Source organism: Schistocerca piceifrons, chromosome 4, assembly GCF_021461385.2.
Source record: "Schistocerca piceifrons isolate TAMUIC-IGC-003096 chromosome 4, iqSchPice1.1, whole genome shotgun sequence".
In the NCBI taxonomy this organism is placed as follows: domain Eukaryota; kingdom Metazoa; phylum Arthropoda; class Insecta; order Orthoptera; family Acrididae; genus Schistocerca; species Schistocerca piceifrons.
This window is the reverse complement of record NC_060141.1, coordinates 233,992,124-234,004,343: the sequence shown is the minus strand read 5'-3', so window position 1 is coordinate 234,004,343 and position 12,220 is coordinate 233,992,124. Positions and strand designations below refer to the sequence as shown.

At 41.4% G+C, this 12,220-nt stretch overlaps 1 protein-coding gene across 2 annotated transcripts in view; it reads right to left on the bottom strand.

Annotated features, from left to right (window-relative positions):
* LOC124794766 (probable cytochrome P450 301a1, mitochondrial) overlaps positions 1-12,220 on the bottom strand; it is a 183,731-nt gene that overhangs the window by 60,033 nt on the left and 111,478 nt on the right. For both annotated transcript variants that reach the window (XM_047258388.1, XM_047258389.1), the window contains exons 4-5: positions 7,252-7,364; positions 3,060-3,176 (exon numbers count right to left, since the gene is read on the bottom strand). In XM_047258388.1, coding sequence (XP_047114344.1) covers positions 3,060-3,176; positions 7,252-7,364 — 230 coding nt within the window. The remainder of the gene's footprint in view (positions 1-3,059; positions 3,177-7,251; positions 7,365-12,220) is intronic.

Below are 12,220 nucleotides of genomic sequence, written 5' to 3'. Positions count from 1 at the left end.
CTCTCAAACCATACCGTGTACTCATTAGACTGTTCATTCCGTTCAGCAGATCATTTAATTCTTCTTCACTTTCACTCAGGATAGCAATGTCATCAGCGAATCGTATCATTGATATCCTTTCACCTTGTATTTTAATTCCACTCCTGAACCTTTCTTTTATTTCAATCATTGCTTCCTCGATGTACAGATTGAAGAGCAGGGGCGAAAGGCTACAGCCTTGTCTTACACCCTTCTTAATACGAGCACTTCGTTCTTGATCGTCCACTCTTATTATTCCCTCTTGGTTGTTGTACACATTGTATATAACCCGTCTCTCCCTATAGCTTACCCCTACTTTTTTCAGAATCTCGAACAGCTTGCACCATTTTATATTGTCGAACGCTTTTTCCAGGTCGACAAATCCTATGAACGTTTCTTGATTTTTCTTTAGCCTTGCTTCCATTATTAGCCGTAACGTCAGAATTGCCTCTCTCGTCCCTTTACTTTTCCTAAAGCCAAACTGATCGTCACCTAGCGCATTCTCAATTTTCTTTTGCATTCTTCTGTATATTATTCTTGTAAGCAGCTTCGATGCATGAGCTGTTAAGCTGATTGTGCGATAATTCTCGCACTTGCCAGCTCTTGCCGTCTTCGGAATTGTGTGGATGATGCTTTTCCGAAAGTCAGATGGTATGTCGCCAGACTCATATATTCTACATACCAACGTGAGTAGTCGGTTTGTTGCCACTTCCCCCAATGGTTTTAGAAATTCTGATGGAATGTTATCTATCCCTTTTGCCTTATTTGACCGTAAGTCCTCCAAAGCTCTTTTAAATTCCGATTCTAATACTGGATCCCCTATCTCTTCTAAATCGACTCCTGTTTCTTCTTATATCACATCAGACAAATCTTCACCCTCATAGAGGCTTTCAATGTATTCTTTCCACCTATCTGCTCTCTCCTCTGCATTTAACAGTGGAATTCCCATTGCACTCTTAATGTTACCACCGTTGCTTTTAATGTCACCAACGGTTGTTTTGACTTTCCTGTATGCTGAGTCTGTCATTCCGACAATCATATCTTTTATGATGTCTTCACATTTTTCCTGCAGCCATTTCGTCTTAGCTTCCCTGCACTTCCTATTTATTTCATTCCTCAGCGACTTGTATTTCTGTATTCCTGATTTTCCCGGAACATGTTTGTACTTCCTCCTTTCATCAATCAACTGAAGTATTTCTTCTGTTACCCATGGTTTCTTCGCAGCTACCTTCTTTGTACCTATGTTTTCCTTCCCAACTTCTGTGATGGATCTTTTTAGAGATGTCCATTCCTCTTCAACTGTACTGCCTACTGCGCTATTCCTTATTGCTGTATCTATAGCGTTAGAGAACTTCAAACGTATCTCGTCATTCCTTAGTACTTCCGTATCCCACTTCTTTGCGTATTGATTCTTCCTGACTAATGTCTTCAACTTCATCCTACTGTTCATCACTACTATATTGTGATCTGAGTCTATAACTGCTCCTGGGTACGCCTTACAGTCCAGTATCTGATTTCGGAATCTCTGTCTGACCACGATGTAATCTAATTGAAATCTTCCCGTATCTCCCCGTTATCTATGTAAATCTCTTTCTCCCCTCCTCCTTCCTCTGTCTATCCATCTATTCCTACTCCCTCTCATTGACCATCTCCTCCCTCCATCTCTCTGAGTCCATCTATTCCTACATCCTCCCTCTACTACTCTACCTACTCTCCAGTCTCTCTCTGTCCATATCCTCTTCACTCCTCCGTCCTCGCTCCTCCCTCTCTGTCCATTTCGTTCACACCACTTTTCAGTTTTCCACTTTTTCCTCCACTATCTCTATCCATCTCATCCTTCCCCTCCCACTCTGCCCATTTCATCTTCCCACCTCTACCTACCCATCTGCTTCTCTCCCTTTCTCTGTCTGTCCTTATTCTCCTCCTCTCGCTATCCATCCCCCCCCCCTCCTCCCTTTCTGCTCAGCTGTGACCATTATATCCCTGAAACACTTTGCGAAATTACCTACACAACATGATAGTCGTCCAAGGCAGTTTAGATGTCAGGGATTGCCAAACTTTTTCACTCCCACCCCCGCCCTTATTGGAATGAGGAGTTTCTTACACTCACAGTACTTCTTCCCAGACAGTAAGTAGTATGTGTAATAAATTTGGTTGAAATCGATCCATTGGTTTAGGAGGAGGTGTGGAACACATAAAAACACAAACACACACACACACACACACACACACACACACACACACACACACACAAATTTTATTTATGGATATGTTATAGCATTAGGTTTACACTTATATTTATCGATGCTCTACCATATATCTAACTAAATAGATCTTTTTTCACAATCTTTGTAAAAAGTTCTACAAAACATGTTTTTATTCTTATTACTTAACATACCTAATACGTTCTAACCACCTCAGCGACCATTCAAAGTATAAGGGCGTCGGTATTACAATTTTAACGTGCCTGTTTAAGAAACAACCTTCCACAGTTATAGCTAGATGCAACGCCTTGATGTTACTTATTATTGTCTTCTGTTTGCGGACTGTCTCCATCAATGTGTCAGTTGTTAATAAAATGTTACCTACTCCATTTTTGTGACAACGTGTCGCTCATTAATTACGACCTGTCATTGTAGAGTCTGTGTTTTCTTTCTGCTCTGTGTTGAATGCTTCCAATGGGCCAGGTTCATCCAGGATGATTGCTTGTCTACTTTCCCTGTTCGGTTTTATTTCTATGCACTCAGCGTATAGTATATGTGATGTAGTATAACTGAATTTCAAGTCTTGCCATTTCTGTGGATCTCTTATGAATTTTCAGATTACGCCATAGATGAAATATGTTTGCCGCTTTCCTATGCCTAAAGTGCAACGTAAAAGGAAATGGTCAGGGGTGACTTGTATCTCACAAGGACACTATTCTCTGTGCAAGGTGCACTCGATGAAGGTGTACAGGGTAAGAGCCGTATGCGGATACTATTGCAACTTTTACAGGACGGAGTGTCGTCGAAATCAGTGTATTGCCTTATATGACGGCTTACCTGTTGACGAAGTCTTCGGCCACCTGGTCTATGGGTCCCACGTACAGCTTGGCGGATCTAGGCTGCATTAAGGGCTGGTTGACTTTGCGCCGGAAGTTGTACCACTCCTCTCCCTGGCTGCAACACACGCATGGGCGACACTTCAGAAATAGACTGCCCTGCCAAAAGTTCCGTCCTAAACCCCATGCAACACATTTTGGATAAGTTAGAACGTTGACTTCGCTCCAGACCGCTGTGTCCAACATTGCTCCCTTCTCCAGTTTCGGCTGTTGCAGAAAAATGGACTTCCTTTCCTTCAGAGACATTTACACACCTAACTGAAACTGTCTCCAGAAGAGATCGAGCTGTCATAAAGGTGAAGGATGGGCACACACAGTATTAGTGTCCTCAGATAGTGTATATTGGTAATATTTGCAGCTATTCTTTCAAGAGTTGCTTCTTCAGACGAAAAAATGTAATTTTCTTTGGTAACTGACAGTTTACTATTACATCAGCTGCAAATGTTTCACTAACACGTATTTGGCACCGTCTGTGGCTTATAAAAAAAATAGTTGTTTTACTATAGGTATTTTGTTATCTTATTACTTGCGCTATTTACAATAGTAGAACTGTGACTTATGACTTAATTTTATGTCTCATATCACCTTTCTGTGCCCATTGGCTCTTGTGTTAGCGCTAGAGTCGAGAGTCTGTGGGAGCACCTCCATTGGGCTGTTAGCGCCACGTATCCTCAACCGAGAAACCATGCGCAACTGGCTGCGGAAATGGAGTCGTTATGGCTCTACATCCCTGTTGGTACCCCTGACTCTCCCTGCACGTCTCGAGCTGCGTGAGGTAGTCACTCACTCTTTTGACCGGTGGTCTCATTAATGTGACTGGACAGTCCGTTGTTACAATTGTCAGTTCTGTCTTTTACTCTTTGTATCACATTCCACACATAACACATCTTCAAGGTATCTTTAGTATATAGCGTTCCCATATAGATGGACATGTTGAATAATGTAAAATGTTAATTGTATCACAGCGAAGAACATTACATGTGGCATCTGATTATTTTTATTAATATGTGTTACGATGGAGCCGCACGGGATTAGCCGTGCGGTCTCAGGCGCTGTAGTCATGGACTGTGCGGCTGGTCTCGGCGGAGGTTCGAGTCCTCCCGCGGGCATGGGTGTGTGTGTTTGTCCTTAGGATAATTTAGGTTAAGTAGTGTGTAAGCTTAGGGACTGATGAGCTTAGCAGTTAAGTCCCATAAGATTTCACACACATTTTTCTGTTACGATGAAAATGCGATAAACTCTGTTTATGTGAGAGTAAATGTAAAATATTTTTAATTAACTACCAAAGAGTAAATAGTGTTCCGCAATATCTGTGAAAAATACATAGTGTAATAAACAATGTGCCATAAAGTCTGTGAATAGAACATTGCGTAGTAAACTCTGAGGTCTTCTTCATGAAATAATGAACGATATCGAACATTAATGAACTTCTCTGGATGTAGCCGACATTAGGCAGTTTTCCTTATGTTGATGTATATAAATTTATATCATAAGAAATACGAATAATAGACGAATTAAGCATTACTTTCGTCGCTATTTATGTAATAATGACACCCTCCATGTCAAACATTTAAACATTTTTCAGATTTTACTTAAGACTGCAGTTTCGAGAAATAAAATCGCTGGTGCAAACTAATATGCCGCCATTACGCGGCAGATCCAAATTTCTTTAAATGGTGAGAAAGGCATGCAGTTTCACGTAAACTGAATTATATATTCTCATTTTCAGCACATTAGTGAATGACAGTAACATAATTCAGTCAGTTTTCAGTTTCTTATTGAGTATTTTTGTAATATGCTGTGGCTGTACTTACATAATGATAAAAGTATTTTCACTAAGAATTTTATTCATTAAACTAATTCGGGGCCTAAAGCATTAAAAATAAGGTAGCAAATATTTAAATCCCAGTTAGTATAAGGAATAATAACGTAAATTTTGTTTTTGTTTTGATATAGCGTATAATTCTCTCTCCCACACACGCATATATATAACACATAAAGATTTATTTTGAAAAGTAAAAAGAGGCAAATATTTAATAGTAGACGGACAGTATAAGTTTTCTTATCAAGAACTCGTTTTATTTCATTGAGATTGTTGAATTAATTTAAATTGTTATTTTGCCATTGACATTAGTGTTAACGTTTTAGGAGATTAGTGTTAATGTTTTTTTCTGGTTTGATTTCTCTACATTCACTTCCTGTTCAGTTTTTTTACCTTTTTAATTGCGTCACCACTACCCTGTCAAAAATGGCATTATATATACTGAGATGGTATCTGTTCTTTCGGACTTAGTATACAGAGTGTCCCAGCTATCTTGTCCACCCAAAAAATCTCTGGAACAATAACAGCTATTGGAAAACGACTTTCACCAGTATCAATGTAGGGCTGGGGCCCATGAATGTACATATTTAGAAACATTCTAAAACGAAAGCATATGTGTTTTTTAACACAAACTTATGTTTTTTTAAATGGACCTCCTATATTTTTTCTTCAGCAATCCATAGCATGACAAAGCACATACACAATGGCGTTGATTGCATCGCAATATTCGCATTACATCCCGAAATATTAAGGCGCGAAGTTGACGCTTGAAACACCCGACATGCGCTGTTAGTGCACGTCCTGAGGCTCAGGCGTGAACCCCATGCTGCCCGTAATCGCGATGTGATTGACATGCGTAGTCACACTCCCATACTTATCAAGAGGTTCGAAACGAATAATACGGTCTGCTGCCATCCTGCATTAACGTCGTACATTCCAGCAGGTATTTACCCCATAGGCTAGGGGTGATGCGGTTCTGTAACATATCTGTGTACCGCAACGTTAGTCACAAAGTTAACTTCGCTTATCGTTAATCCGTTACTAGAAAGAGAATGCCGTTCAACGTTAAAACTTTACTTTACTGTAGATCTAGCGCAAGTGACAGTTAATCATTCAGTCGTAATAGTAAAATTCATGTTGATGGTTTTAGTGAAACGAGCAAGTGGACTAAAAGTTTTACCGTTGTTTCGGACCTCTTGATAAGTATGGAGGTGTGATTACGCATGTCAATCACATCGCGATTACGGACAGCATGGGGTTCACGCCTGAGCCTCAGGACGTACGCCAGCAGCGCATGTCGGGTGTTTCAAGCGTCAACTTCGCGTCTCAATATCTCGGGATGTAATGGGAATATTGCGATGCAATCAACGCCATTGTGTATGTGCTTTGTCACGCTACGGATTGCTGAAGAAAAAATATAGGAGGTCCATTTAAAAAAAACATAAGTTTGTGTTAAAAAACACATATGCTTTCGTTTTAGAATGTTTCTAAATATGTACATTCATGGGCCCCAGCCCTACATTGATACCGGTGAAAGTAGTTGTCCAGTAACTGTTATTGTTCCAGAGATATTTTGGGTGGACAAGATAGCTGGGACACCCTGTATATACAGTTAAGGCTCACCGGCCACTTGACCATCTTCTTCTTCTGTGCGAATGCAAAAACAGTGCCCGAACTCTTACGGGAATCGGCAACGCGCCGCGAGTAATGAGTATAATGGGCGGGGGCACTGCGAATGCAGTGCGGGACAATACGTTGAGAATGTGCGTTTCGCGGGAGGCGTGACTGAGATAAATCCCTGCAGTCGCGGTATCCTCTGTGTCCTTGGTGGCTCAGATGGATAGAGCGTCTGCCATGTAAGCAGGAGATCCCGGGTTCGAGTCCCGGTCGAAGCACATATTTTCATCTGTCCCTATTGACGTATGTCAACGCCTGTAAGCAGCTAAGAGTGTTCAGTTCATTGTAAAAACTGGCATTTGCTGTGTGTTCGTGCTTCAATCTAAACGAGTAATATCTTTCCAGTGTTATTCACAAATATTGTAACTTCTTTGGCCACGATAAATCAAGTCTGATGATGGTCATATAAGCGGAAAACCTGTTAACTAAATAAATTAATCCCCTAGAACATAAACAGTATTGTGTTTTTCATTCTTAATTATATTGTTACACCGAGAGGTGACGAAAGAAACAGTTACCACGATACTAAACGCTGAACACAATTGCTGACAGTCTTTGACACGTGCGATGCGATACCTGCTGAGAGAGAGAGAGAGGCATCCTCGCTTGTACTCAGGACTAGCGGTGTACTCACGTGACGGCGACACCGCAGCGGTCCCGAAACCAGTCGGGCCTGACGTGTTTCCGGTAGTACAGCATGCTCTGCAGGCCACTCCGGTGCGGCCATGGTCCCTCGTTGCGGAACGCCTGCAACAGAGGCAGTGTCGAGTGAAAATGAAACTACACTGTCATTAAAATTACAACACGAGGAAAGTAAATAAGGAAATTCTGCTTATTGTACTTTTACAGCGTAGAAGGAAGAATACGTGATAAAGTCTTTGATGTCTCTGTTGTATGTAGTATTCAGTATTAGGATGCTGCATAATCTCCTAGAGTTTTTGTTTTGCATATTTGTTGTCATTTTTATGTGTAGTTCACAATTGCTATTTGAGCTTACATACTGTTAGCTAGCTGTAAATTCTCAAGCTTGTAAGCTTGAGAACTGGCAGGTGTGATGAAATTCATCATTCCACCATCGCGCTAATTTGCATGCAATGGGGAACGTTCAAAAATCGGGTGTATGGGTACCGCAAGCTGTACGCCAAAATCACAAAAATCAACTTGTGGCCGTATGTGCATCTCTGCTTCCTCGTCATCAAATGGCTCGTGAACAACACCGACCATTCGTATCCAGTATCGCTACTGGTGACGAGATGTGGTGTCTTTATGCTAACATAAGGAAAAGGAAGAAATGGTCGAACCTAAACAAAGCAGCAACTCCCCGTACAAAGACTTGCGCACTTCTACAAAAGATAATGTTATGCATCTGGTGGAAACACGACGGTTTGATGTAGCTGTAACCATCATTGCTGACATTTAGTGTCAACAACTGAGGTGTCTAGCAAACACAATCCAACAACAACGATCAGGAAGACCGTGTGAAGTGATACTACTCCACAATAACGCCAGCCCGCATTCTGCTAAACTAATGAAAAACACTATACAGGTGTTGGGTTGAGAAATTATTTCGCACCCACGTTAGTCACCTGATCGTGTGTCCTCAGATTTTCACCTTTTCTGTTCTCTATCCAGCAACCTTTAAGGAACTTCCTTTCTGGATAAAAATGCGGTACGAACAAGGTTCGACGAGTTCTTCGTCTCAGAAGCACGTGATTTCTATCGTCGCGGAATCGAAAAGGTATCTCAGCATTGGCACACTGTCGTAAATAGTAAAGGATACTATACTATTGATGGCTAAAGTTCAAATCGCTCTGAGCACTATGGGACTTAACTTCTGAGTTCATCAGTCCCCTAGAACTTAGAACTACTTAAACCTAACTGACCTAAGGACATCACACACATCCATGCCCTACGCAGGATCCGAACCTGCGACCGCAGCGGTCACGCAGTTCCAGAGATGGGTGAAGTCTCTGTTATGTGCATCTGTTGTCTTTAACTTATGGAAATACTCTACGAACTTATGCACAAACACAGTACAAGGCGCTGCCACCTATGTAGTCATTCTATGATATCTGGGTATCGAGTCAGACGGGGCGTGGATGGCACCATTCCACGTTGCTTCAGCTGCGTGCCATAGCTCGTCAATAGTAATGGTTGGTGAGTGCTGGCTTGACAATCTCTCGGCAGTCCGTTTTATTTGAAGGGGACGCTTCCAAAAAAATGGCTCTGAGCACTATGGGACTTAACTCCTGAGGTCATCAGTCCCCTAGAACTTAGAACTACTTAAACATAACTAACCTAAGGACATCACACACATCCATGCCGGAGGCAGGATTCGACCTTCGACCGTAGCGGCCGCGCGGCTCCAGACTGAAGCGCCTAGAACCGCTCGGCCACTCCGGCCAGCGGGACGCTTCCAAGCTAGAGCACATACCAGCCATAACGCACTAGAAATGTAACGGCTGCTGTCCTACCATACTAAGCGTACCAGAAGTGATCGTTTTAGGTTCTCAATGGCACCTCTTGGAGAAATAAAGTTTTGGTTTTGTTTATGTTTGAAACGTCAGATAACAGCCATAGGTTACTGAAATCGACGAGTGACATTGTACATGGCGTCGTCGTCGTACGATCCTGTGCGGTCGAGCACACAATATGTTTGTCTTTTTGGAAGCTAGTGACGTGGGGCCATTGAAATTCCGCATGTGGTACGGCCCTCTTAACTCGTCGACTTCATATTCGCACTTCACTCGTGGGATCCAGACCAATGGGGGCAACTGTGTACCGTCTCAGGCGGTTACGGTGCTGTCACTGCCGAATCCCGGCACTCGCCGGTAGACATTTCTGCTTCTTCCACGGAGCAGAACACGATCTTCTCGCAAACAATCAACATTAAGCAGCGATATCTGAGTGAGAAATCCGCAGCGTAATCCTCAGTTTCAGTACAGAATACAGAAGGCAATATTTTTATCTAGTTTGTCATGTTGCGCTCAAATGCTAATCATTTGCATCAGGCCCCAATGACAGGAATGGTGTTCACACATAACTTTCGAACGCTAATTGAAATTTCAGCCGAATTTGGTACATATATGACTTAATCCCTGGAGAAGTGCAGTATGTGGCTTAAATAGCCCTAGCACACTTAGGAGCAAGGTGTGATTGTGACATGTAAAACTATTCGTAACAGAATGAAATTTAATGTCGAATACATAGCACTTGACGTTATTGATTTCTGTCAGTCCTCATACAGTTAACCGTTAGGGGTGGGTTTGGGAGTGGGGGCGAGGTTAAGATAGGGTAAGAGATCTCGTATAATTTTGAAATGCATGAGGAAATTTTATTTAATGTCAGTAAACACATCACTAACAATATGGGAAAAAACAAACACTACCGGGCCTCGGGATGGTGTTGGAAAGATGGTGAAACGGAATAGAAATCGGATTTGTATTAAATTATTGTCAAATCTTTCGTTTTTGAGGTTGGAGGATCACTGGTGACAGCCATGATGACATTTTCCCGTAGTGGAAGGTATAGAGTCCCTTTGGGGTACATACAGAAATATGAGCTAATAAATGAAAAAAAGCAAGTTTTGGATAACTGTAAGTAGGCTGTTTAGGTTTTTTTATTGGTAACGCCACCTCTGTATGAAAATCACTGGCTGTGCTGTGTGCAGTCTGTGGCTGCTTTGCATTGTTGTAATACTCGCCATTGTAGTGTTAGGCAGCTGGCTGTGAACAGCGCGTAGCGTTGCGCAGTTGGAGGTGAGCCGCCAGCAGTGGTGGATGTGGGGAGAGAGATGGCGGAGTTTTGTAATTTGTCATGAACTGCTTTATTTATATATGATGATATCAAGGTAAATACATTGTTTGTTCTCTATTAATATCTTTCGTTTGCTAACTATCCCTATCAGTAGTTAGTGCCTTCCATAGTTTGAATCTTTTATTTAGCTGGCAGTAGTGGCGCTCGCTGTATTGCAGTAGCTTGAGCAGCGAAGATTTTTGTGAGGTAAGTGATTTGTGAAAGGTATAGTTTAATGTTAGTCAGGGCCATTCTTTTGTAGGGAATTTTGAAAGTCAGATTGCGTTGCGCTAACAAAATATTGTGTGTCAGTTTAAGCACAGTCATGTATAATTGTTGAAAGGGGACGTTTCATATGTCGACCCTTAGCCTAGGATACCTCACTGGAATCTTCTGATTTTTTCTTGTAGTTTGTGTATTTAGTGTAGCTTTTGTTTATTGCTAGCGCGTAATTGTAGAGAGAATCTCCTTTGTAGTTGCAGTCTTTCATTGTTGTACAGTAAAACAGGTGTGGCACGCATGTAGATTTGCACCAAGTATTTCGCAGCTGCAATTAACTAGATATTATTTTCAGTGCTATGTTAATGTGTTCCCCTATTTTCGCACTTCAAATTGTGCTTTTCTGTGTTATCGTGTGAAATATTGTGGCAATTATGGCGTGTGAAAAACGTAACACTAGGCTCCAAACTAAACTGAGAAATAATAGTGACGACGAGCGTAGCTTATCAGCGCCGCCGAATAATGAATTTACTAATGTTCAAAGTAGTAATTTGGTAACTGTGCACAGGGAAATGGAGCGGGCGTCAAACAATGGCGTGGACAGTGAAACAATTAGTGAAGAGGGAAGCATTATCGATCGATCGGTCGGCAATAGCTCGCCTCAGGAAGCCGAAATGACACGACACGATCTCGCAAATACTGTAGATTCAGGTTTTGGATCCTCACCGTTTTCTCAAATAAGTCAAGACACATTTTCTGCTTGTCAAAATGTGAATGTTTCCGGTGCAAATTCACTGCCGAAAAGCACTGAGGAACATGTTTCAGATACCAATGCATTGTTATTACAATTAATACAACAAATGGGACAAACACAGCAAAAGCTTCAAAAGTTAGACACAATGGAACAAAATCTTAAAAAGTTAGACTCATTGGAACAAACTCTTGAACAAACACGTGAAGATTTAACTACTGAGTTACATAACATTGAATCGAAATGTCAAAAAGTCTGTAATGACGTAAAAACACAAATTTGTGAGCATTTTCAACCTATTTTTTCGCGGCATGAAAATGCATTACAGAATCACGAAGCAGCCATAAATGAACTGCAAACTATTGTTCATAAAAATCATGAGACCTTGCAAGCTAAATTTTACTCAGTTGCATCTACCGATTCGGTTACGGAACTTGCAAAAACTCAGGAAAACTTGAAGGACACAGTAGATTCGATTTCAACACAAATGGACACTCTGAAACTTGGTTCAGAAAAACACACTGAAGAAATAAGTACACTATCGGAGAAAGTAGCCGAACTTTCGGATCAGTTCACTAATTTATCTACAAAGGTAGATGATGATCTGAATGACACAACACCTGTAGCCTTCACGGACACTGAAGAGTATGAACAAATTAGAAAATTCAAACAAAATCAAAATCAAATCAATACACAGTACAAAAGAGAAATCCGGGAAGTGCAAGATCAGTTGGCACAAGTAGTACAAGAATTACGTGTTTCAGAGGACACTCGCGCCCCAATACGGGAAGAGGGACATAGAAATACGGAACAGACACAAAATAACAACACAGGGCAC